Source organism: Bubalus kerabau, chromosome 8 (assembly GCF_029407905.1).
Source record: "Bubalus kerabau isolate K-KA32 ecotype Philippines breed swamp buffalo chromosome 8, PCC_UOA_SB_1v2, whole genome shotgun sequence".
In the NCBI taxonomy this organism is placed as follows: domain Eukaryota; kingdom Metazoa; phylum Chordata; class Mammalia; order Artiodactyla; family Bovidae; genus Bubalus; species Bubalus kerabau.
In genome coordinates, this window is record NC_073631.1 from 66,939,451 (window position 1) to 66,966,230 (window position 26,780).

Below are 26,780 nucleotides of genomic sequence, written 5' to 3' on the forward strand. Positions count from 1 at the left end.
AACAGAATAATTGCTTCTGCTACTAAGATATCTCTGTTTCAAATGGGGAAATATTCTGTTTAACCATAGGAAAGTAAGAAATGTCATAACTGTCTCTTATTTTTTCAAAAGGGACTTTTTAAATATAAGGCAGAATTTCAGAACTAAGAGAAGATATATAAGTACAAACTTAACTATTCTTTTCAAAACTAATAACTCTAATTACTTTGAAAGTGCATCACTGAATCTAGCAAAAATGTCACACAGAAGCAAGGAATTTATTTAAAATTTTTTACTTTAATTATGTTAACTTGGTCTGGCAATAAAACTAACAGGACAGTGCAATCAATGCAGGACAACAATTGACATGTGATCCAAAGAACTGTCTTTTTAAAAATAAGTAATTGTCTTATGGGTAAACCTATGGCTGATTCATGCTGATGTTTGGTAGAAATCAACACCATACTGTAAAGCAATTATCCTTCAATTAAGAGTTTTGAAAATTAAATAAATAATTGTCTTCATGCTACCAAAAAATAAAAACTTACTTTCATTTACTCAAAGCACTCTTTTCTCATATACTATCTTTTGACTGCAGCTGTACAGAATTTAGTAATTTTTCTTTGCAGGGTTTCGTAGCAGAAAGAACATTGAAAATAGTTCATTAAACAAGGGAGACTTGGTCCCCTGATCATGTCAGACATTTTTTTTTAAAGAACAGTGGAAAGCTGAAGTTGGGAAGGGGATGCCTCACAGAAGTTAGCTTCTCATCAAATTTTCACTTTTTCTGGCCTCTTTTCACCTAACTCTAGACATCTCCCATATTCTTCAAACATTCCTGTTACTAAAGTTAAGCAATACTGCAATACAGCCATGTGTTTTGTTTCATATCACTTTAATTACACAAAACGCTTATTTATACATTGAAAGTGTGAAAGTGAAAGTGTCAGTAGCTTAGTGGTGTCTGACTCGTTATGATCCCATAGACTGCAGCATGTCAGGCTCCTATATCCATGGGATTGCCCAGGCAAGAATACTGCAGTGGGTTGCCATTCCCTTCTGCAGGGATCTTCCCAACCCAGGGATTGAACCGGGGTCTCCTGCATTGTAGGCAGATTCTTTTACCATCTGAGCCACCAGGGAAGCCCATTACCCAAAATATTCTTGCCTTTACCTTTGTATATAAAACAAAGTGAGTTCACATGAATGAAGGATACTTCCAAAATAAAGATATTTTGTCATGTCACTAAACAAAAATCTAACATAGGTAACCTATTTTTTATTAACACAATGAAAGTCAAAGTCTCTCAGTATGTCTGACTCTTTGCAACCCTATGGACTGTAGCCCACCAGGCTACTCTGTCCATGGAATTCTCCAGGCCAGAATACTGGAGTGGGTAACCGTTTCCTTCTTCAGGGGATCTTCACAACCCAGAGATCGAAGCCAGGTCCACCGAATTGCAGGCAAATTTTTTACCATCTGAGCCACCAAGGAAGCCCATTAACACAATAGTTAAACAATAAACTCATAAAAATTTGAGCCTAAAGAGAGCTATATTATAAAATCCCTAGTTACATGTTCAGCAGGAGCCCCCTACACACACAAACACAAAATCACACAGGCAAGTGTCACCAGCTGGCTTCCTATACTTACTTCAGCACCAGCAGCTCCTCTCTCACCCTGTCATGGTGAAGTGAGAGAAATTTAATTGTAAACAATCCTCCCATGCCAACAATCACAGTGTAGAGAAGCAAGCATCAAGCCCTGGTAACTCAAGAAGCCAGGGTGGAACTAGGGTGGTAGCCCTTGTGTTAATTAGAAAAAGATACTCCCAGGGTGGAAGGAACACAGCATCACTGAGCCCAGACTTGATAAAGGTAATATCTCTGTGAAATTTAGGAAAGGCTCCCTTTCTCTAGGGATATTTATTCCAGGCCAGCGCACATGGCCAGATGAGCAGGATCAGGTCTGCATTCCAGTCTCCACTAGCCCCTTATGCCCTGGTTTAAAAACAATTTACACAACCTGCACAGTGGCCCTGGAGGTGGGTGAGGTGGGGACAGGGGTCTACAGCTTCATCCTGCCTCTACCAAATAGAGCAGGAACATCCATCAGTGAAGAAATCAACCCCTTCTTCCACTGAGAGGCAGGCACACAGTTCACCACAGAAAAGCTCAACTTCAGTCAACTCATGTATAAAAGACAAAATTTAAAGAAAAGGCAGTTTCAGAAATATTTCTGTAGACCACATAAAAGTGCAGGCCATATGAAAATCATATATATCCAATGCTTAGAGTTTTCTTTTTTTACTTTGCCCAAGTATTTTAATACAAAGGCTTCAATAAAATATGTTTAACTCTGAGATTCAAACCACATAATCCTCCATTTTTATATAGCCAAATATTCTGGTCCTTACAACAGCATGCTCATGATTAAATACAAATTACCTTTCACACCACCAAATGATCCATAAGTCATATTGCAGGCTGTTCTCTGAAGATTATGTTCATACATCAACTTGATCTGATACTGGTTCCCATGTTCCACATTACCCAAGGTTCCTAAAAAGAAAAAGTAAAATAACTGCTTTGTATTTGTTTATATTAAAAAATATTAATATCTCATCACCTGTACCAATTCCAAGTAATTCAATTTCAGCGAAATTGAAAATGACAAAGCACTAAAGCATTATGTATCATGGACACTTAGCATACTGATAACAAAGAATGCCAGCACACTTAGAACCATTTAAGTCTCAGCTAGATTACACCATTAGATGAAATACTACCCTGGGTGACATTTTATTATCTATTTCCATTATGTCTAAGTATAGTATAACTATTTAAATAACAACAAAATCTTCCAGTTTCAGTTCTGAAATAAATTAGGTTAAGTTCCCTTCACTTATAACAATGAAACAGAAAAGACATGACTCAAAGTATCTAAGAAAAAAATTCCCCACACTATCAAGCAATTCAATTTTCTGTGCCAACTCTCAAAATATTCAAGCCCCTAACACATTATGTTCTAATTTACTAGAGAGATCTAAAACATCCTTCAGCAAGTAACTAGGATAATGTTTTCTTTGAAGTCTACAACTGACTGGTTCAAAATTGGGAAAGGAGTACGACAAGGCTGTATATTGTCATTCTGATTATTTGACATATATACAGAGTACATCATGGGAAAGCCACGCTGGATGAATCACAAGCTGGAATCAAGACTGCTGGGAGAAATATCAACCTCAGATATGCAGATGATACCACTCTAAAGGCAGAAAGTGAAGAAGAACTGAAAGCTTCTAGATGAGGGTGAAAGAGGAGAGTGAAAATGTTGGCTTAAAACAACACTCAAAAAACTAAAATCAAGGTATCCAGTCCCATCACTTCATGGCACATAGGAGGAGAAAAAGTGGAAGCAGTGACATTTCATTTTCTTGGGCTCCAAAATCACTGTGGACAGAGACTGCAACTATGAAATTAAAAGATGCTTGCTCCTTGGAAGAAAAACTATGACAAACCTAGACAGCGTATTAAAAAGCAAAGACATCACTTTGCCAACAAAGGTCACTATAGTCAAAGCTATGGTTTTTCCAGTAGTCACGTATGGGTGTGAGAGTTGGACCATAAAGAAGACTGAGCGTGGAAGAATTGATTATGCAAACTGTGGCGCTGGAGAAGACTCTTGAGAGTCCCTTGGACTGCAAGGAGATCAAACCAGTCTATCCTGCTGCTGCTGCTGCTGCTGCTAAGTCACTTCAGTCGTATCCAACTCTGTGTGACCCCAGAGACGGCAGCCCACCAGGCTCCCCCGTCCCTGGGATTCTCCAGGCAAGAGCACTGGAGTGGGCTGCCATTTCCTTCTCCAATGCATGAAAGTGAAAAGTGAAAGTGAAGTCTTTCAGTTGTGTTTGACTCCCTGCAACCCCACGGACTGCAGCCCACCAGGATCCTCCATCCATGGGATTCTCTAGGAAATCAATCCCGAATACTGATTGGAAAGACTGACATTGAAGCTGACACTCCAATACTTTGGCCACCTGATGCAAAGAGCCAACTCACTAGAAAAGACACCGAGGCTAGGAAAGGTTGAAAGCAAAAGGAGAAAGGGGCGGCAGAGGATGAGATGGGTAGACAGCATCACAGATTCAATGGACATGAATTTGAGCAAAGTCCTGGAGACAGTGGAGGACAGAGGAGCCTAGTATTCTGCAGTCCACGGGGCTGCAAAGAGTTGGATGCAACTTACTGACTGAACAACAACAAACAAGAAAAATATCCTTCAAAATTAAAAAAAAAAACTTTAATTGCATTTAATAGATCATATATGCTATAATTACTTCCTGGTTCATTCCAAATGGGAAAAGATACTTTATCTGCATTTTACTCTCTAGTTGTCAGGCTTCCTAGAGTATATACAGTTAGAGCTATATCCTAGTGATCAGGCAAGAACATTATGATTAGAAACTGTATTGAACAGTATACTAACGCATATATATGGAATTTAGAAAGATGGTAACAATAACCCTGTGTACGAGACAGCAAAAGAGACACTGATGTATAGAACAGTCTTATGGACTCTGTGAGAGAGGGAGAGGGTGGGAAGATTTGGGAGAATGGCATTGAAACATGTAAAATATCATGTATGAAACGAGTTGCCAGTCCAGGTTCGATGCACGATACTGGATGCTTGGGGCTGGTGCACTGGGACGACCCAGAGGGATGGAATGGGGAGGGAGGAGGGAGGAGGGTTCAGGATGGGGAACACATGTATACCTGTGGCGGATTCATTTTGATATTTGGCAGAACTAATACAATTATGTAAAGTTTAAAATAAAATAAAATTTAAAAAAAATAAAAAATAAAAAAAAAGAAACTGTATTGGAAAGAAAAATTATTCTAAATGTAACATATTCCATTAAGAAGCATCTTTGTCATTCAGTCAAAAATGCAAAAGTTAAAGAAAAAATTTTAAATGTCACAAAGAAAATGAAATAGTTCCAAACTCAATAGCATTAGATAACTAAAACAATCTAAATATATATGTCAGTCTGTATGTATGTGCATACAGATTTATATGTGAGCATTTGTGTTTTGTTTTGTTTTGTTTTTGTCCAGAAGGATTTACCAATGTTCACTGAGGTTGCAAGAACAGGAGTATTTCTACTTCCATTTTAGAACTGAGGCACCTCAAGTTTAAACAAAAAAATTAATAAATTTCCCCCAAAGCACATAGCTGATAAAGGACACAGTACTCAAATCAGGTCTTCTGAGCCAGCACTGTATATCCTGGCACCTGGCTGTCCACCATTTAACAACTTTCAGGGAACCTAGTAAGCCAATGACAACTTCAAAAAAAAAATTTCCTGAGGAGGGACAGACTGGGAGTTTAGGGTTATCAAATGCAAACTATTAAATATAGAATGGATAAACAAGATCCTACTGTATAGCACACGGAACTCTATTCAATATCCTCTGATAAACCATAATGGACAAAAATATTAAAAAGTAATGTGTGTATATATATATATATAAATGAATCACCTTGCTGTACAGTAGACATTAACATAATATTATAAATCAACTATACATACATACACACACACACACATATATATATACATAGGGTTTCCCTAAGGGCTGAGACGGTAAAGAATGCACCTGCAATGTAAGAGACCTGGGTTCAATCCCCGGGCCAGGAAAATTTCCTGGAGAAGGAAATGGCAACCCACTCTCGTATTCTTCCCCGGAGAATTCCATAGACAGAGGAGCCTGGTGGGCCACAGTCCTTGGGGTCACAAAGTGTCAGACAGGACTGAGTGACTAACGCTGAATTTCACTTTTTCACTTTCATGTGTGTGTGTGTGTATACATATATATACACACACACACACACATAATTTCTACCCCCTACCTTTCTCTTCCTGGCCTGTTCTTCCTCATTTGGAAGGTGAAGGGTTGAAAGAGAAAAAACTAACAGGCAAGGATTTCTTGGAGGAAAACATTTTCTACACAGATCTATGCCCCTGAAAATGCTAAGAACAGAACACACATCAGTAGAATTAAAAAAAAAAAAAGAAAAAAGACAAATTTGCCAGCTAAACCTGATAGGAGATGAAAGCTTTCTGGAACCTAAATGGCAATAAAGTCAGTAAAGTCCACGGAAACTGGTGGTAATCACTACCATACCAGCCACAAGGGCAAAAACCAAAAACTCTAAAAACATAACTCATAGCATTGACCTAAGGACAGTTCTAGCCTCTAAGAAACCAGAAAAACATTCCAAGAAACTTCTGGTTCGTCCTTACAGAAATTCCAAATTTCATTCTGCACCTAAAATGAGAGGGACCCCTCCAAGAAAGGAATATATCACGCATACCTGCTAGCCGAAACATCAGTGAACACAAGGGGCAGAAGTCAATATTTAAACAAACTTGCATGAAATCACACTAGGATTTATGTACTGGAAAAGCTCCAAATGCTTTGCTAAGTTTTTAAATTTCAGGTAACTGCACTTGAAAATATGATAGTGCAACTAGGAAGAACAAAACAATTTATCTTCCTTCAATACTAACTTGGAAGAAAGGTAGTATCTGAAAATCTAAAAATCCTGATCATTTTTTCTAGAGAAGCATCAGTGACATAAGATTAAAATTACTTACATAAGTTTTGTCCTTGGATATACAGATTGAATACAATAAATGTATATCAGCCCGGGTCTCCCACACTGCAGGCAGACGCTTTACCATCTGAGCCACCAGGGAAACCCATAATAATAGTCTACATATAACTAAAGTTCATATAAAGTTTCATCGATTAGAAAGTAAATGGATATTAGAACATTTTTGCCCCTGGCCTTATTTAAACAAGAGCTAATTTAAAAAAAAACTCTCTGGACAATCAAAGGTCACCTTGAAAACAGGTTTTGGCCCAATTTTATATACATAACTGCTGAGAACTCTAACAATGTTAAATAAAATATTAATAAAAGCCATTACAGAGTAAAAGGTTCATTGTATTAAATAATCAAATTAGATTATGTAACCCTATCAAAAGTAAAGAGACATTTTTGCCCTCTCATGGCAAATGTTAAAATTCTAGAAATATGTCAAATGCTTAGGAAATACACAATTTTTAGAAGAGAATATTTAAAAGAACATAATCAGTATAGCTTAAGCTCACACATCTGTAACCATTTACTCAGAAACTGAGGACCATCAGGAAAGAATCAGATGCCATGTGATGTTTTTCCTTTACCAGAGTATGATAAGATGGGCTAAGTTCAGGTCGGCAAGACCCTGCTGTTTCTCCATATTAAACCAGCATTTAATGACCAAAGAAAGAAAGAAGTCAGCACAGTAGCCTCTGATTATTAAGAGTCATTTGCTGTATCCAGGAGTTCTCCTCTAATTTGCCTCAAATATCTTCTAGGAGCACATAGAACACAAAAAGTGAAAAAGTGAAAGTGTCTGAATCTTTGTGATCCTATGGAGTGTAGCCCCCCAGGCTCCTCTGTCCATGGAATTCTCCAGGCAGGAATACTGGAGTGGGTTGCCATTCCCTTCTCGAGGGGATCTTCCAGACCCAGGGATCGAACCCGGGTCTCCTGCGTTGCAGGCAGATTCTTCACCAACTTGGCGACTGAACAACAAAAAGCACACAAAGGAAAACAAAAAACATTTGGGGAGAGGGCAGTTGGGGTTAAGGACGTCAAGTTCAGCTGACACGTTCATCTGCTGACACCAGTGATTTCACTTCAACTAGAAAGTGTCTATGCTTCCCCTGTTATAGTAAAAGCCAGGTAAAAGTTCAGTCTGATACCTCAAGAAACATATTCAAGAGAACAAAAACATTAACTTCCCTGCTTCTCAATTTAAGCCAAGCCAGAAAAAATATACAAATTGTCAGCCTACGAGTATCACAGGAGGCTGAAGAAATGAGAGACTGAGAAAGGAAATGAAGTGATGTGTAAGGGAATGTAGTTTGGACAACTCCTCATCCCCAGAGAATACAAGGCTTGTAAATGAGTACAAAGAATAAAAAGAGCAATAAAATTTCCATTCCCATGACAAGTAACTTTCATTTTCAACACAAATTTGAAGGAATATGTTTATGAATACGTGAAACTCGTTCAGTCATGTCCGACTCTTTTCAACCCCAGGGACTGTATACAGTCCATGGAATTCTCAAAGCAAGAATACTAGAGCGGGTAGCCTTTTCCTTCTCCAGGGGTTCTTCCCAAGCCAGGGATGGAACTGAGGTCTCCCACACTGCAGATGGATTCTTTACCAGCTGAGCCCAAAGGAAGCCCAAGAATACTGTAGTGGATTGCCTATCCCTTCTCTAGAGGATCTTCCCGACCTAGGAATCGAACTGGGATCTCCTGCATTGCAGGTGGATTCTTTATCAACTGAGCTATCAGGGAAGCCCTTATGGATACCAATGTCCTATTAAAAAGCTGTGATCAAACATACCAGTTTCTTTCACTAGGCTTTTTTGATAAACACACATTTCATCCTTAGTCTATGTCATACACCCCAATAAAGTCTAGAGACTTTTGGCTTTCTGAGCCATTATTCAAATGGGCCAAGGGAAGGCCAAGAATCTAACCTTGTTTCTAATTTTTAGGATCTGTCCTTCTACTGCCCTCTTAGAGCCCCCATAGAGCCTCTAGAAAGGACCAGTACCCCAAGCAGTATTCAAGAGTGACTGTGGGCAAGTTATCCTCCTCCATACCTGTTAATAAAATGTCACTCAAAGTTAATAGGCTTATGATGGGAGAGGAACAGCTAGATTCCTATAATAAAGTAGCCTCTATCATGCATGCTCAGTCATATCCAGCTCTTTGCCATCCCCTGGACTGTGGCCTGCCAGGCTCCTCTGTCCATGGGATTCTCCAGGAAAGAATACCGAAGTCAGTTGGCATTTCCTCTTCCAGAGGATCTTCCCAATCAAACCCTAGTCTCCTGCATCTCCTGCATTGGCTGGCAGATTCTTTACCACTCTGCCACATGGAAAGCCCAGCCTATATCATACCTTCTCCATTTATTCTGGAACACTAAATATTTGTCCTACCACTAGAAAGAGTAACATTAGTTCAGTTCAGTCCCTCAGTCACGTCCAACTCTTTGTGACCCCATGGACTGCAGCACGCCAGGCTTCCCTGTCCATCACCAACTACCGGAGCTTACTCAAACTCATGTCCATAGAGTTGGTGATGCCATCCAACCATTTCATCCTCTGTCGTTCCCTTCTCCTCCTGCCCTCAATCGTTCCCAGCATCAGGGTCTTTTCAAATGAGTCAGTTATTCGCATCAGGTGGCCAAAGTACTGGAGTTTCAGCTTTAGCATCAGTCCTTCCAATGAATATTCAGGACTGATCTCCTTTAGGTTGGACTGGTTGGATCTCCTTGCAGTCCAAGGGACTCTCAAGAGTCTTCTCCAACACCACAGTTCAAAAGCATCAATTCTTTGGTGCGCAGCTTTCTTTATAGTCCAACTCTCACATCCATATATGACCACTGGAAAAACCGTAGCCTTGACTAGATGGACCTTTGTGGGCAAAGTAATGTCTCTGCTTTTTAATATGCTGTCTAGGGTGGTCATAGTTTTTCTTCCAAGGAGCAAGCGTCTTTTAATTTCATGGCTGAAGTCACCATCTGCAGTGATTTTGGAGCCCAGAAAAATAAAGTCTCTCACTGTTTCCATTGTTTCCCCATCTATTTGCCATAAAGTGATGTGACCAGATGCCATGATCTTCGTTTTTTGAATGTTGAGCTTTAAGCCAGCTTTTTCACTCTCCTCTTTCACTTTGATCAAGAGGCTCTTTAGTTCTTCTTTGCTTTCTGCCATAAGGGTGGTGTCATCTGCATATCTGAGGTTATTGATATTTCTCCCAGCAATCTTGATTCCAGCTTGTGCTTCATCCAGCTCAGCATTTCTCATGAGGTACTCTGCATATAAGTTAAATAAGGGTGACAATATACAGCCTTGATGTATTCCTTTCCCAATTTAGAACCAATCTGTTGTTCCATGTCCATTTCTAATTGTTGCTTCTTCACCTGCATACAGATTTTTCAGGAGGTAGGTCCGGCGGTCTGGTATTCCCATCTCTCTTAGAATTTTCCACAGTTTGTTGTGATCCACACAATCAAAGGCTTCGGAGTAGTCAATAAAGCTGAAGTAGATGTTCTTCTGGAACTCTTGCTTTTTCAATGATCCAACGGATGTTGGCAATTTGATCTCTGGTTCCTCTGCCTTTTCTAAATCCAGCTTGAACATCTGGAAGTTCACAGTTCAAGTACTGTTTAAGCCTGGCTTGGAGAATGTTGAGCATTATTTTGCTAGCATGTGAGATGAGTGCAATTGTGCAGTAGTTTGAGCATTCCTTGGCATTACCTTTCTTTGGGATTGGAATGAAAACAGACCTTTTCCAGTCCTGTGGCCACTGCTGAGTTTTCCAAATTTGCTGGTATATTGAGTGCAGCACTTTAACAGCATAAGAGGAGCAACATATTTTACCACCAATGAGAGTGTTTAACAATGACAGTAAGATTACTTTACTGGGTCTCTTGATACAAAAAAGAATGGAAAAGAAAATGATAGTGGCAACAGAGAAGGAAAAGAAGAAGAAAGTAACACATAGAGAGTAATAAATAGCTACTACCAATTGCCTCAGCACTACCTAGAAATATAAGTTCATTCATTCATTCAACAAGTATGCCTACCACACAATACACACCAAGCCTGCCTTCAAAATCTAACAGCTCTTCAAACCAAAAAAGAATATCTATCTTGGTGATAAATAAGAATCATTACTCCAATTAAAAGCCTACTCCACAAAGAAAGCCTAAATCAAGAGACTGAGTGTGAGAAATCAAGACCTAGAAGCTAATATTTACAGCAAATTCCAAAGGAGTGTATCTTTTGAATAAGCAATAGGTCCACAGATAGTTAGCTTTACTATATCCATTGAAAAAATCCTCCAATGTTGACATCATAAAAATAACTCCCTCAACTTGAACTAAAACTTATCTAATAACTGAAACAAAGTTCATAAGTTACATTTTTAATAAGGGCCAAAATGCTGACCAGACTACAATTAACTTTCATACTTGTACCCACAGGACCACATCACGGAATGAAACCTGAGTAAGCCTCAAATACATGCCTTGAAGTCTGGTTAAATGAAGACAACCAAAAACCAAGAAATTGGAACTGTAAAGAAAAAATACTTGAGGTTCACCAAAGAAACGCACTTTAAGCCACCATGACTCAGCATTTAATGAATTCTGTTGTTGCTATTGAACATTTCTTAAGACGCAAGTGTCCTAAGTACCCAGAATTGGCCTCTCTTAATCATAGGCAATCCTGGACACAATTCCTCAGATAAAGGAGATTTCAAGGAACCCTCTACAGTGATAGAAATATAAGTATGCAGGGAAATAGCAGACCAAGAAAATGTAATAGTCTTTGCAACAGAAAGAATAAGTGAACGACAGGAAAACGCTAACCAAGATAAGAAAACTTTTAACCAAGTCGATATAACTATTCTTACATAATATTAAGAAGTCCATATTTTACTAAAAAGTCTACATTAAAAAAAGAAAATGTTTCTTACCTGAGACAGAGTAGACACACAGTTTTCTCGAATGCAACACAGCCAAATGAAGCATCTCAGTACCTCTGAAAAATGGTGCAAGTTTTAAAAGTTTAAATACTAGCTTCAGATGTAACCCCAAAAAAATGACAAAATGATTTTAAAAAGAGATTATAATCATAACCTATCATAAGTAAACTAAATAATTCACTGGATAACACTCAAAACCGAAAAATAAATTTAACAACAAAACAGCCAGTTTGACAATCCCAGAGGCCCAAGAACTCTGCCTCAAGGAGTTGCCTTCAGATTGAAGCCAAAGGAGTCTCCCAGAAAGAGCCATATCAGAGGCCCCTTAATGAGTGCTCTCCCACAATAAAGCCATGGGACTTCCCTGGCAGTCCAGTGGTTAAGACGCCACACTTGCACTGTGGACGGCCCAGGTTAGATCCCTGGTTGCAAAAAAAAAGAGAGAGAGAGAGAGAGTGACCCAAGCTTTGGTCCTGGCTTGCAGGCTAATTAACCTATGACCTTGGGCAAGAAACTTACACTCTCTAAGCCTGTTTCTCCTTTTGGAAAATAAGAGCTTTCAATTAAATGAAATAAAAATCATGTGAAAGTAAACTATAAAACACCAGAGAAAGCTAATCATCACTGGAAAATGGCATATATCACATCCATGTCTGAAATTTTACTAAAGGTATTGAAAATATTTTGGTTTGGCCTTGTCTTCCTGTTATCTCATTGTTCACTGAACTCAGGATAGGCAAGATGCCAGCAGGGAAGCTGGAAGAAGATGCAAGGAGCTGTAGAAACTACAGATATTCTTTATTTACTGGGGCAAGGCAGACATGCTTTAATCTCTGACACAGCAGTAATGGTAACTACAAAACTCAACTCCACGGGACCGGACTCAACTTGACAGCTGTAGGAGCTTTTCAGGTGGTGCTTATATAGACCACACCACGATGCGCATGCTTAGCACCACAAATGACCTCAGCGGTCCTGAGAGAGAAGGAGAGGGCGAGAGAGCCTGACCATCGTCCCTGGCCAACTGCTCTTCCCCTGCAGGTCTCAAGTGTCACCGCTACACTTCCCAGCCCCTATCAAGTGGCTTCCAGGGACATGGCACAGTCAGTCTAGAAATCCTAAATTCAAAGTCTTCAAGAGTCAAGTCAGAGGATGTAAGTGAGTAAAGGGAGTAAATGGCTGTGATCAACTGGAGACTAGGGCCAGTCTAAAGGAGATAGCAAGCAGCTACTCAGTTCTGGGCTTGTGGCCAGATCTCCACATTTTTTTAAGGAAAAGCCAAAGGCAGGGATTTTGTGTGAAAATTCCTCATTCTTAAACATTGGCAATTCTTTTAAATGTAAAACTAATCTGCAAGCAGGCCTCCGATGTCTGACCTCTGAAACAGACTCTGTTCTAAACTAAAAGGACTATAATTGAAGTCTGAAGACTTGGATTGGGGTCTTGACTCTGCACTTTGGTATTTCCGTGATCATTTAATCTTTTAGAGTGTCAGTTTCTCATTCATAAAATAAGAACTATATTAGATAATACCTGTAAATATACACAACTATCATATAATCAAGATTGTCTTCAAAAATCTTTATATGTACCCTGAACACTCAACTTTTCCTCATGCACAGGAAAAGAACATGATGTCATGGAAAAACAGTAAAGAACAGAGTTAGACAGACTTGGGTCGGAATCCTGGCTGTGTGACCGAAGGCTCTGAGCTCTAACTAGCTACCTTATCTCTAAATGCAGGTCACATCTTATAGATCAGATTAATGAGACAGTACTAGTCAGTAAATAGTAGAACAGTATCCACTCATCAATGTTACCCTCCTCCCTTCTAAAAAATGATCACATAGATGAAAACCATATTACTATATAGAATGATTCTGACAGGATTCCACTTTTTTAAAACATGAAAAGGTAAAAACGCTTTTTAGAGACAAGAATTTCTTTGTCTGCTTACTTTATAAATCCATCATGTTTATATGTACTAGGTTCACAATGGGCACCTAATCATTATCTGCTTTTAGATGGAGTAGATATTTACCAGCCATGTCAGTAATAAACTCCTGATTCAGTCTGTCACAGTGCATAAAGGTTCCATCTCATGTCCCAGCCTAGAGCATCCATGAAGCAGCTTCCCATTAGAATGAAACATATTACTAGAAAAGTTAATAATGCTCAGGAGCAGTTGTTCAGGTTTTTCTAGTAGGAATCAGGACCCTGAACAAGTACAACCTGGGGCCAATAAATTATGATGACCAATTGGGAGTGAGCCAAAGTCCAGAGCTCAGGGCACTCCCTGACTTAAGAAGGCAAAGAGAGCTCAAAAAGAGAAGGGAAAACAAGACCACCTCTGTCTACATAAAATTTCATAGTAGATACTTTTATAAATGATTAAGAAATACAGGTTTAATTTTAAGAAAATTCATGTATGAAAATAAGATAAAATCACCAATATCATCAGTAAATAAAAAACAGACATATTACACAAAATGCAAAATAATTAATGGTCTTCTAAAATAGGTTTAAAAATAAAGTACTTTGAATCAAAGACTTCCTTTGTGGGTTGAGCTGACTTCTTTTAAAAAACTAAGGATCTCTCGACACCAAATAAGTAATACATTTTAAAGACTCAAAGTTATGCACCAAATCACATAGCTACTATGATGTCTAATTTTTTTAAACAAATTTATATAACCTAGAAAATTGGTGCTTTAAGTAAGTACATACTTTCTGTTTCTTTATTTGACTATTTTCCAAAGGCTTATCTCCTTTCCTTTAAGCTTCTGACACATCAGGCATCTTAGGTCTGTTACACTTAAAAAAAAAGACTCCTCAATTTTCCTGTCCTAAATGTACAGGTTTCCATATTAAACAATGTTCAGTACATGACAATATATAGGAAATATATTTAATTCATAGTCTTTTTTTTTAAGAATGCACAAAAATGATACATAAGGGACTGACATACTCCAAGTAGTAAGACAAAACACTCGAATTAGTGGACTGTACTTACGAAACAAACTTTCCTACTTCCACTTGCAATACTGGATCTCGTAGATGCACTTCTAGAAGCAAATCCTCAGCTTGAGCTCCATCTCCTGTTTTTACAGGATGAGGATTAAAGATTCTTAGGTAGCCCATAAAGCTGCCCACAATTATTTTATCTGTAAAAAGGTGTTTTTAAAGATATAGGAAAAAACATTAGTCACAAAAATTTTTGAAAATAGAATTTCTAATGTCTAAAAGAAGAATCTAAAAATTATGCTCAACATCACTCATTATCAGAGAAATGCAAATCAAAACCATAATGAGGTACCATCTCACACCAGTCAGAATGGCTGCTATCCAAAAATCAACAAACAATAAATTCTGGAGAGGGTGTGGAGAAAAGGGAACACTCTTACACTGTTGATGGGAATGCAAACTAGTACAGCCACTATGGAGAACAGTGTGGAGATTCCTTAAAAAACTGGAAATAGAACTGCCATATGACCCAGCAATCCCACTGTTGGGCATACACACTGAGGAAACCAGAATTGAAAGAGACACATGTACCCCAATGTTCATTGCAGCACTGTTTATAATAGCCAGGACATGGAAGCAACCTAGATGTCCATCAGCAGACGAATGGATAAGAAAGCTGTGGTACATATACACACGGAGTATTACTCAGCCATTAAAAAGAATACATTTGAATCAGTTCTAATGAGGTGGATGAAACTGGAGCCTATTATACAGAGTGAAGTAAGTCAGAGAGAAAAACATCAATACAGTATACTAACGCACATATATATGGAATTTAGAAAGATGGTAATGATAACCCTATATACAAGACAGCAAAAGAGACACAGATGTATAGAACAGTCCATTGGACTCTGTGGGAGAAGGCGAGTGTGGGATGATCTGAGAGAATAGCATTGAAACATGTATATTATCATATGTGAAACAGATCGCCAGTCCAGGTTCGATGCATGAGGCAGGGTGCTCAGGGCTGGTGCACTGGGATGACCCTGAGGGATGGGATGGGGAGAGAGGTGGGAGTGGGGTGGGGTTCAGGATGGGGGACACATGTACTTCCATGGCTGATTCATGTCAATGTATGGCAAAAACCACTACAATATTATAAAGTAATTAACCTCCAATTAAAATAAATAAATTTTTTTAAAAAGAAATAAGACAATAAAAAAAGTCTAAAAATTAAAAGAATCCAGTTTTGTTTCATATACAAAGACCAATCTGCCAACAGAATATATAATTAAAGTGAACTAAATAGCTTTACATCACCAATATTCAAATATACTAATGTACTACACTTTTCTTAAGCCTTGATTTGTTATCAGTAGCCATAATTCAGCACAAAGTAAGCCCTTTTAATAAAGGACTAGTATCAGGTTGTAAACTGATTTCATCATAGAGTGTCAACTCTACACCTGATTTTGGCTGTCAAAACACTGCATTAAAAATTATTCCAAGGCCTCACTAGACAGAGTACTCTGATTTATAATATCTAGTCTCAGGTACAAAAGGGGAGAATGATAAGATAGGTATTATGGGTTGAACTATGTCCCTCAAAAAGATATGTTGAAGTCCTAACCCCTAGTAACTGATTTTATTTGGAAATAAGATCTTTACAGATGAACCCAAGTTACAATGAGGTCACCCTTGATTAAGTATGTGGTAGGACTCAATTGGAGAAGGAAATGGCAACCCACTCCAGTGTTCTTGCCTGGAGAATCCCAGGGATGGCACAGCCTGATGGGCTGCCATCTATGGGGTTGCACAGAGTTGGACACGACTGAAGCGACTTAGCAGCAGCAGCAGCAGGACTCAATTAGTATCCTTATAAGAAGAGAAAACAAGGAAAGGATGGGGAGGAGAATGTCACATGAAGATACAAGGACAAGCAAGAAGATGATCATGTGACCACAGAGGCACGGATTGGAGTGATAATTCACAAGCCAAAGAATTATCAGAAACTGAAAGAGGCAAAGAAGGATCCTAGAGGCTTCAGAGATAGCATGGTCCTGCAGACACCTTGATTTTGGACTTCTAGACTCCAGACTGTGACAGAATAAATTTTTGTTGTTTTATGCCAGTCAATTTGTGGTACTTTGTTATGGCAATCCTAGGAAACTAATATTTTGGGTTGTTTTAAATCCCCAGATTAGTAGGGTACATTGACTTTTTTCTATATACTGAAAAGAAGGAATTCTACACACTTTATTATTGAGAGCTTATTATGTGCCAGGCAATGGTCTAAGTAGCTTACATATATTAATACTAGCTCATTACCCTCATAATAATCCTCTGAGAGAGGTACTATCCTAGTAATTTCAATCGTGAATAGAGATACATATGTCATTAAGAACCTGGTGCTACTATTCACAATAGCTAAGATATGGAAGCAACCTAAATATCCATTGACAGATGAATGGATAAAGAAGATGGGGTAAATATACATAGTGGAATACTGTGCTGTGCTGTGCCAAGTAGCTTCAGTCATGTCTGGCTCTTTGCGACCCTATGGACTGTGGGGCACCAGGCTCTTCTGTCCATGGGATTCTCCAGGCAAGAATACCGAAGTGGGTTGTCATGCCCTTCTCCAGGGGATCTTCCTGACTGAGGGATCGAATCCATGTCTCTTATGTCTCCTGCCAGTGCAGGAGACATTGGTAGGTTCTTTACACCGAGCACCAGCCACCTAGGAAGCCCAGTGGAATACTACTCAGCCATAAAAAAAGAATGAAATAATGCCATTTGCAGCAATATGAATGGACCTAGATATCACCATCCTAAGTGAAGTAAGTCGAAGGAGAAAGACAAATATCATATGATTATCATTTATATGGAATCTAAAATACAACAGAAATGAACTTATTTATAAAACAAACAGACCCATATACATAGAGAACAGATTTGTGGTTGCCAAGGGGGAGGAGGGATGGGGAAGGGATGAATTGGGAGTTTAGGACTAGCAGATGCAAATGATTATATACAAAATGGATAAACAAGGTCCTACTCTACAGCATAGAGAACTATATTCAATATCCTGTGATAACCACAATGGAAAAGAATATGAAGAGATATATATACACATATATATATATATATAACTGAATCAGAGTGTCACACAGCACAAATTAACACAATACTGTAAATCAACTATAGTTCAATTAAAAAAAAAAAAGAATCTGGTTCTACGTGATCTGATGGCAGCCTCAGAGGTTTACAAACTCTCTTGAGACATACCTGGTTCCTGACTCTGACTAAGGCTTAGCCAAATGAACTCTCTACATTCAAGAGAGCTATGTCACTCTCCTTCCAATCTCTCTTTTGTTTGCATTTATCATAATTGTTTCCTGTCACTTGTAGAAAAAAAAATGTTAACTGATATACAAAATTAGCACCAAGGAATAAACTACAGACACCAATTCCTTCAGGGATATTTAGAAATTCATTCTTGAGGTGAGTTGGGGCACAAAGCATTAAAACTCCTGTTCATAATTTATATGGAGTTAAACAGCATCGTACACAGTGACAGAACAGCTAATCAAGTTAACACCTCCAAGCATCTGGAACACTGTGCCCACTGCAGGTAACACTCTAGTGAACTGAACAGCTGCTGCCAAATGAACAGGAAGGAGCAATGCCAAACCATATGTAAGATGGCGTTTTCTAAGGGCACTGGATAATTTAAAGTAAGAGAATGATAGGTTTTGACCAAAATTCTCATCTCAGGGTAAAACTAAGGGTCTTTGGGAGTCTGAGGAAACAATTTCTTACCTCATTTCACAGGGGGCTTAACCCCTAAGAATCCAGTTCAGGATTAACACTAGAGGTTTTAAATTACAGTGACAAATGAGTTCACAGTCTCTCCAGGTTTCTTACATAAAAGTAAAGACAGTGATCAGAAAGAGTGGGGTTCGCCTTCAACTGCCCCACCCTCAGGGGTAAGAGGAAGTCAGGATGGCCAAGCCCAGATGGTGACAACTTAACCCCTAGAATTACAACCTGTATGTATAATTATTAAAATAGTGGGATTATCATAGTAACCAGATCTCAGGTAACAGTCTAACTATCGCAGATTTCAAGCTATAATTAACACAAGATCCCCAGGAATGGAACAAACAGGCAACTCACTAAGGCCTTTATTTCCCCAATGATTTCTCTCTTTTTATTACTGAGTACTATTTAATTGTAACAATGCATTAAGTGTGCTTATCAAATTAAGGGCTTTTCTGAAGTCTATAACCAAAAATATTCCAGGTCTATGAAAAAAAGGACTAATTCAAGCCACAATATCAGACAGTCATGGCATTGCACCAAACCCCATTGTTGCTGTTCATTCGCTCAGTCGGTCTGAATCTTTGCAGCCACAAGGACTACAATATGCCAGGCTTCCCTGTCCTTCACTATCTCCCGGAGTTCACTCAAACTCATGTCCATTGAGTTGGTAATACCATACTTAAGTCAATTTACAGCCTTGGAGTCACTTGAACCCCATACTTAAGTCAATTTATAGACTTGGAGTCACCTAAACAAAGACAGGGCTATGTATAGACTGCCGTAGCAGAGTCTGTCTGCAATGCAGGAGATCCAGGTTCAATCCCTGAGTCAGGAATATCCCCTGGAGAAGGGAATGGCAACCCACTCCAGTATTCTTGCCTGGATTCTCCATGGACAGAGGAGCCTGGCAGGCTACAGTCCAAGAGGTCACAAAGAGTCAGATACAAGTGTGTGACTAACACAATTACAACACCACACATGCCTAATATAAAGTTTCCTCAGATTCTTCCCTGTCGAACCAGTAGTCATTCATTCAAATGTACTAACAAAGGTAAATACCCAACCTTTATGAGAACACTGAATATTGGCTCTAAATTACTACTAATTCTGGAAGCCCAGGAAGATATTGTTGCTGCCAATTATGGAGATTCATAATTATGATAAATTAACTTTCTAACTTATTTTACCCCAGTGGGGAAGCAAAGCCAATCTATGATTTCTCACCCAGTAACTGAGAGCTTAAAGGAAATATATTTCTGTAGAAAACTGTGGAATAACCATTTGGTTCCCTAAGGTGTACGGTAAGGGATATTATATTAAAAGGGCTATAAAGAAGCCAGTGGAACTCCATCTCTCAACAGGGAGAAAATCAAAATCAATACCATTTCTAAGCCTGATTTGAGATGGTCTCCTAAAATTTGATTCCAAAAAAACTTAACTGTATATATGTGATAATTCCTATCAAAGAATTTCGGTTTAATAACTAAATTTGCTGATAAAAAATCTAATTAATGGGTTTGAAAGAGTTAAGGGACTTCCCAGGTGGCACTAGTGGTAAAGAACCCATATGACAATGCAGGAGACATAAAAGATGCAGGTTTGATCCCTGGGTTGGGAAGATCCCCTGGAGGAGGGCATGGCAACCCACTCCAGTATTCTTGCCTGGAGAATCCCATGGACAGGGGAGCTGGCAGGCTACAGTCCATAGGATCTCAAAGAGTCAGATACAGTTGAAGTGACTTAGCACTGAAGCACTGAAGCATAGAGTCAAGGTTGATCAGTACAACTTAAAGGGCAACTCTAAATTCTTCTGTTATTCACAAACTGTTTTTTCTTGGAGCCAACTAATACATCCCAATCTTAGTAATGCCTTTTCTCCTTTACAATACACAGAGACCAACAGGAACAGTTTGTTTTCACTTAATAGGAGCAAGAGTATACATTTACAAGTATGACCACAATCCAATCCGCAGGACCCAGGACTGCCAACATCCTCTCATAAGGGCTGCCGCTGCTAAGTCACTTCGGTCGTGTGCGACTCTGTGAAACCCCATAGACGGCAGCCCAGCAGGCTCCCCTGTCCCTGGGACTCTCCAGGCAAGAACACCGGAATGGGTTGCCATTTCCTTCTCCAATGCATGAAAATGAAAAGTGAAAGCGAAGCCACTCAATCGTGTCTGACTCGCAGCAACCCCAGGGACTTCAGCCTACCAGACTCCTCCATCCATGGGATTTTCCAGGCAAGAGTACTGGAGTGGGTTGCCATTGCCTCTACTCAAAAGGGCTGAATGGGACTGAAAGAAATACGAGTGAAAGCCAGGGACCCCATGGGCTCTTCCCTGTACTGTCTGGATCAGTCGTAAATGAAGCTACTATAATCCTCTTCAGGCAAGCACCAGTGTTCTAGATCCCTCAGGAATGAAGACCTAGGCCACAAAACAATTTCAAGGTGCTAATACTATTCTTTCACTCTCTGATCACCTCCAAGAAAGTAGGGATCAACTGGCACTACTGTCTCAATTCCCAACCTAACCTGCAACAGGTGACCAGTTGCAAAACAGAAGGATGTAGCTCCCAACATGACGTCAAGTTGCCATACAATTTTTCCTGCTCCTTCATCTTAATTTTTAAGTTTTTCTTTCTCATCTTTTCCTTGACTATTAATATTATGCATATATTAAACCGTGAACACAAATTGTATGTACCAATTATTCTAGAGGCAGCAGAATATCAGAACATGAATACTGGAATGACAAATGAAAGGGATAACACCCAGAGAGTCTAGTCTTGAAGAGCCAGGGCTCTTTGAAAGTGCCTCTGAAGCAGTAGGTGCACAGTTATCTTTCATTGCAGATGGGTAAGAATATGTGTGTGTGCAGTTGTACAAGGGACAGTTGCCCCACGTTAGGTATAAATGCTGAGAAGCTAAAAGTGATAAGTGTAAGAACTATTTTTTAGTCTGCCTTACGTTTGTGTTTAACTCTGATTCTTGTAATAAACACTCCCTCCAGGCCATAGGTTAGCATGTAATCTAAGCTGAACCATTCAGATTCTCTCAGGATGAAGGGATCCTTAATTTTCTCTCAATCTCCCCTCAAGACTGAAGAATCCTTCTTCTGGGAATCAACTCAACTTCGTCCAAAGCAATTTCAAGGCGCTAATACTATTCGTTCACTCTCTGATCACCTCTAAGAAAGTAGGGATCGACTGGCACTGCTGTCTCAATTCCCAACCTAACCTGTAAACTTCTCTTCATCTATGTCCGTTCTTATCTTCTTGCCTTCTGTCACAGAGAAAAAAATTTTTCACACAAGCTTAAAGATAGCCCTTCCATCTGCACACCTCATCCCATCTCCTACTGTCTACTCTAGATCCCTTCTCTAGAACGAATCTCATTCCTCTATGCTACACGTTCAATTTTTCCCATTTCTCTTTTACCCTATGTGGTCACCAATGATCATTCTCCCTCTTCCTTTCACAGCTGTTTCTTTAAAGGGCCATGAACATTCAGTCTTTCCCACCTCCCAATCCTTTGCTCCCTGCAAATCTACGTTTTGTTACCACTGTGCCCAATCATCCACCCTTACCAAGGACACTAATGAACCACTAGTTGTAAAACAATGTGGAAACGCATCAGTCTTTATGTCACTAAATCTCGCCTTCCAGGTGCCAGCCCAGCTGGCTCTCCTGCCTCTCTGACTGCCCAATCAGAATCTATTATTGACTACCTTTCCCAAAGCTCCTCCCTGATTGTTCATTTTCTCCAGGTTATGGTCCTAAGGTTCCTTCCCTCTTGTTCCATCTTATCTCTCTGTGCATTTTTACCCTTCCCAGGGCTTCAAATACAATCATTCTGCTCATTCACTTCAAATACATACATTCTACTGCTACTGCTAAGTCTCTTCAGTTGTGCCCGACTCTCTGCGACCCCACAGACGGCAGCCCACCAGGCTCCCCCCTCCCTGGGATTCCCCAGGCAAGAACACTGGAGTGGGTTGCCATTTCCTTCTCCAATGCATGAAAGTGAAAAATGAAAGTGAAGTCGCTCAGTCGTGTCCGACTCTTCGCGACCCCATGGACTGCAGCCTACCAGGCTCCTCCGCCCATGGGATTTTCCAGGCAAGAGTACTGGAGTGGGGTGCCATTGCCTTCTCTACATACATTCTGCTCACTCCCAAATCTCTACTTCAGTTCTGCCTACCAGACGTTTCTGTTTCAAACAGAACATGCTCGAAACTGCGCTCACTAAACTTCCACGTAAGGTCAACAATAATAATTGTTAAACTTTAGTGTGCCACCATTCAACTTTGGAGCTTGTCAAAATGTAGATACCTAAGCCACCATCCAATCCATCTACCCTCCAGAGAATATGATCTTTGAGGATCCTGTACACGTGGGACAGAAAATCTTCATACACAATAATCACTTCAGAATATTATGATGTAGGTGGTCCAGGCTTTGAGAAATAATGATCAGTGGTTTTTTTTTTTTTTTTTTTTTTTCTGTATGGAACACACAGAGAGAGAATGATTTCTGTATAGCATGCTCGGGAAAACAGAGGAAGCTGCTCATAGCTGGATGAAAATTAGGGGGACGCAACATTTCAGCATACTAGTAACCCACTAGTGGCACCCCACTGAGAAGCTCTAATAAAAATAAGGAGTGAACACCATGTTATTCAGATAACCAGTAAGTACAGTTTACAACCAAGTTGAGTTTTAAATAGTTTAGGCAGAGGTAGGTATGAAACTATTTCTCTCTGGTAGGTATTTTTGTGGTATGACTCTTCTAGGCTGCCAAATTATAGGGGAATTACACATTTAAACAAACACTTGAGCAAGAGGCAGGGTTGATAATCATTAAAGAACCACTCAGGACATCCTCCAAATAGAAGACATTCACAGCTCCTATCAGTAGGAAGGCAGGGCCCAGATCTTCCTTAGATACAATGTAGTAGGTACTCAGAACAGCTTAGTGACTTCCACTCTTCATTGCTTATATCATTTTCCCCTTTCACCGTACAACCCAAATTCTACTATTTTCATTACAGGCAAGAGAAAGAAAATAAAGGGAAATGTAAAGGGGCAATATTTATATAAAATGAACAGAAGAAAGAGTATTATAAGTTTTCTTTTTAAGAGGTCAGTGACTATAGTCAGTGACTATCTTAATAACAACAACAAAAAAAGCTCATGTCTATAAATCATTTAAACCAAATATAAATTTCAAATAGCAATAATACAGACCTAAAATGTTTTAAAGACCACTTGATATATGAACATGCAAAGAGGAGCAAATACTATAAGAATAAAATAGAATATTGTTTCTAGTATCAAAATATAAAAATGAAAGCAATGATTAAGAATTGTTTTCTACAAAGAGAGAGATTAACATAATTTGGTAAACAGCTTTTAGATTCAATTTTAAATAATTTTTCTTGCAAATAATTTCTACAAAAGAAAAATTTTCAAAACTAAAAATATTTTGCCAGTTCTACCCTACAACACCTGATTTTGCAACAAATAAAAATAAATTAAATGATACTTTATAATATTTTTCTGAGTTCCAGCAAATATGACAGAATCAACACAGACCAGAAAAAATACAAACAACAAAACACAAGTAATAACTACATTTATCAGCCTGTTACATAAATATTACTTATAAGGCAAATGATCTTAAAAACTGGGTAACTTTGTTTAAAAAAAAAAAAAACTGGGACATAATCATGCCAGTTCACCTAAGTTCTGTATACATTTTTTTTTTAATCGTTTTTATTTCATCCCTATAAAATGCTTTGTTCCAACGTGCTTAGTGATAAGTTGTTTACCTTGTCCGTTTCCAGTATTGTCAACATCAGCCAAACACAAACAGCCTTGATCAAATTCTTCTTTATCTCCCAGAACAGTAGACCACCAGTCACGGGCTTTAAATAAAGACATTTTCGTTCACTCTAAAAAGAAAGCATTTATTTATAATCAAAATCCACTTCACAAAGTACAAGTCACAACAGGATTTATGAATTGATTAACTCCTACAGCATACAGAACAAACTAAACTTAGACAACTTTGAGAAAAAATATTCTATTTAACTCTAATTTTTTGATATTTTGTGGACATACATGAAACCACAACTCCAAATGAGTGGAAACATTAGTCAAATATTTTGCCATGCCATTGGAAAGTGAAGCTGAGAAATTATACATTTATGTTTCGTCAATTCTCTCCTCTGGGACATTTAGCAGACAACTGCACAAAGTAACATATTCTTTGAAGGATCAAGATCCAAATTCTACCAGTACTAGTCAGCACATAATTCAGCACTAGTCACCTAATTTCCTAATTTCCCTTCAGTTTGGTCATTAGAAAGACTGTAGCATCTCCTGTCACAATGAGTTGCTAAGAAGAGAAAATGAGATCAAATGCATCAATGACTAATACCAGAAGGGGTACATTCAGATCAAATCAGATCAGTCGCTCAGTCGTGTTCGACTCTTTGTGACCCCATGAATCACAGCACGCCAGGAAGCTTTCACTCTCTTTCCCCTAACTGTAGAAAGGAAGATGGAAGAGGAAATTCACACCAAAAAAATAACTAGGAAATGTGGGCTGTAGGTCTATTTATAGCACTAATTACCTGTGTGTCCTCAGGCAACTCACGTAACCCCTTTGCACTTTGATTCCTCATCTAAAATGAGGATACACCAGCCATACCACTGGGCTATGGATGTGGTGGATGTGAAAGCACACTGGACCTTTTAAATTACAGTACAAACCACATAGGGGGCTTCCCAGGTGGATCAGATGGTAAACAATCTGCCTGCAATGCAGGAGATCCAGGTTCAATCCCTGGGTATGCAAGATCCCCTGGAGAAGGAAATGGCAACCCACTGCAGTATTCTTGCCTAGAGAATTCCATGGACAGAGAAGCCTGACAGGTTATATGGTCCATAGGGTCACAAAGAGTCAGACATGACTGAGTGACTAACACTTTTTAGGGCTTCCCTGGTGGCTCAGACAGTAAAAAATCCACTTGCAGTGTGGGAGACCTGGGTTCAATTCCTGGGTTGGGAAGATCTCCTAGAGGAGGGCATGGCAACCCACTCCAGTATTCTTGCCTGGAGAATCACCATGGACAGAGGAGCCTGGCAGGCTACAGTCTACGGGGTCACAAAGAGTCAGACATGACTGAGCAACTAAGCACACACATCACATACCCACCCTGGGATTCTATGAGAATTTATTTAGCTTCCTTCAAGATACACTGATTTAAATGATAGTTAGGATAAGCAGTCAACTCTTTTCATTCAAAGAAGCTCTCTTCTATAAGGTGGCAGCAACCATTGAATTTGCAAACACTGAACCATTGCTTCCAGAGGAAATAGAGGGTTAGAGTCATACAAGCTTCTATTCACAGCATTTTCAGCAACCAATCAATACATAATTTTGTTTCTTGTGTGTTTCTGTTTAAAGATAGTTTTTTTATATACTGCTGGTTCATTAACATTGATCTCAATGACCAACCATGCTACAACTCATATTTGAAGAAAATTATCTACTATATGTATTTTCTCCATAGAGTCCATTCACAGCCTTCTTGCACTTAGAAACATTAGAGAGTACTTTAGCACTACTCTGGGGGACAATTTTAAATAGCAATATCACACACACACATACACAAAACCCAAACCACAGAGTTGGAATAAGTAGACTACATAGGCACTAAGTAGACTACAAAAAAAAATGAGAGCGGAGACAAGACAAGAAGGCAGAGAGTTGCTGTGTTTGACATCAGCTGGGAATATCCGTATCAAGTGACTCAGATTTTTTCCCACTCTGCCCACAACCATGAATGACACCAAAAGCACTATGAATATTGATTTGGGATTACAAAAAATTTCGGTGAGCAGAAAAACTCACAAATACAGAATATGCAAATAATGAGGATCACCATACTTTTTTTAAAAGGTAGATCAATCTGCTTCTTTCAGTAGGCCTTCCATACAGGTTAAACACAGAAATCAAGATTACTTGTATTCATAGAGTTGGCTAAGAAATTAGCTGACCATAATATGGTGGTAAAAAGTACAGCCTCCGGAGACAGTTGATGTGAGTTTGAATCCCTGCTCTACCATATACTAACCAGGCAACGAGATGCAGGTTACTAAAAGTTACTGAATCTCTCTATACTTTGGCTTCCTCATTTGTTAATATAAAATAAAGGTAAGAACGGTATGTGAGGACTGAATAAAAGCACAGTAGAGTCAGCCTACAAAATAGGAGCAAGTATCTGCAAATCATGTATCTGAAAAGAGCCACGATACACAGTACATAAAGAACTGGTCAAGTTCAACAACAACAACAAAATTTAAATGGGCAAAGGAGT

General features: G+C 39.0%; 1 protein-coding gene across 4 annotated transcripts in view; it reads right to left on the bottom strand.

Moving 5' to 3' along the window:
• The window catches only part of BBS9 (Bardet-Biedl syndrome 9), a 481,177-nt gene that overhangs the window by 437,513 nt on the left and 16,884 nt on the right, over positions 1 to 26,780 (bottom strand). For 3 of the 4 annotated variants that reach the window (XM_055590433.1, XM_055590432.1, XM_055590431.1), the window contains exons 2-5: positions 24,225 to 24,347; positions 14,622 to 14,772; positions 11,600 to 11,664; positions 2,428 to 2,541 (exon numbers count right to left, since the gene is read on the bottom strand). In XM_055590433.1, coding sequence (XP_055446408.1) covers positions 2,428 to 2,541; positions 11,600 to 11,664; positions 14,622 to 14,772; positions 24,225 to 24,336 — 442 coding nt within the window. In that variant the 5' untranslated portion in view covers positions 24,337 to 24,347. Of the gene's footprint in view, positions 1 to 2,427; positions 2,542 to 11,599; positions 11,665 to 12,127; positions 13,433 to 14,621; positions 14,773 to 24,224; positions 24,348 to 26,780 lie in introns of those variants that run through there. The other variant, XM_055590434.1, reaches the window with a different exon arrangement.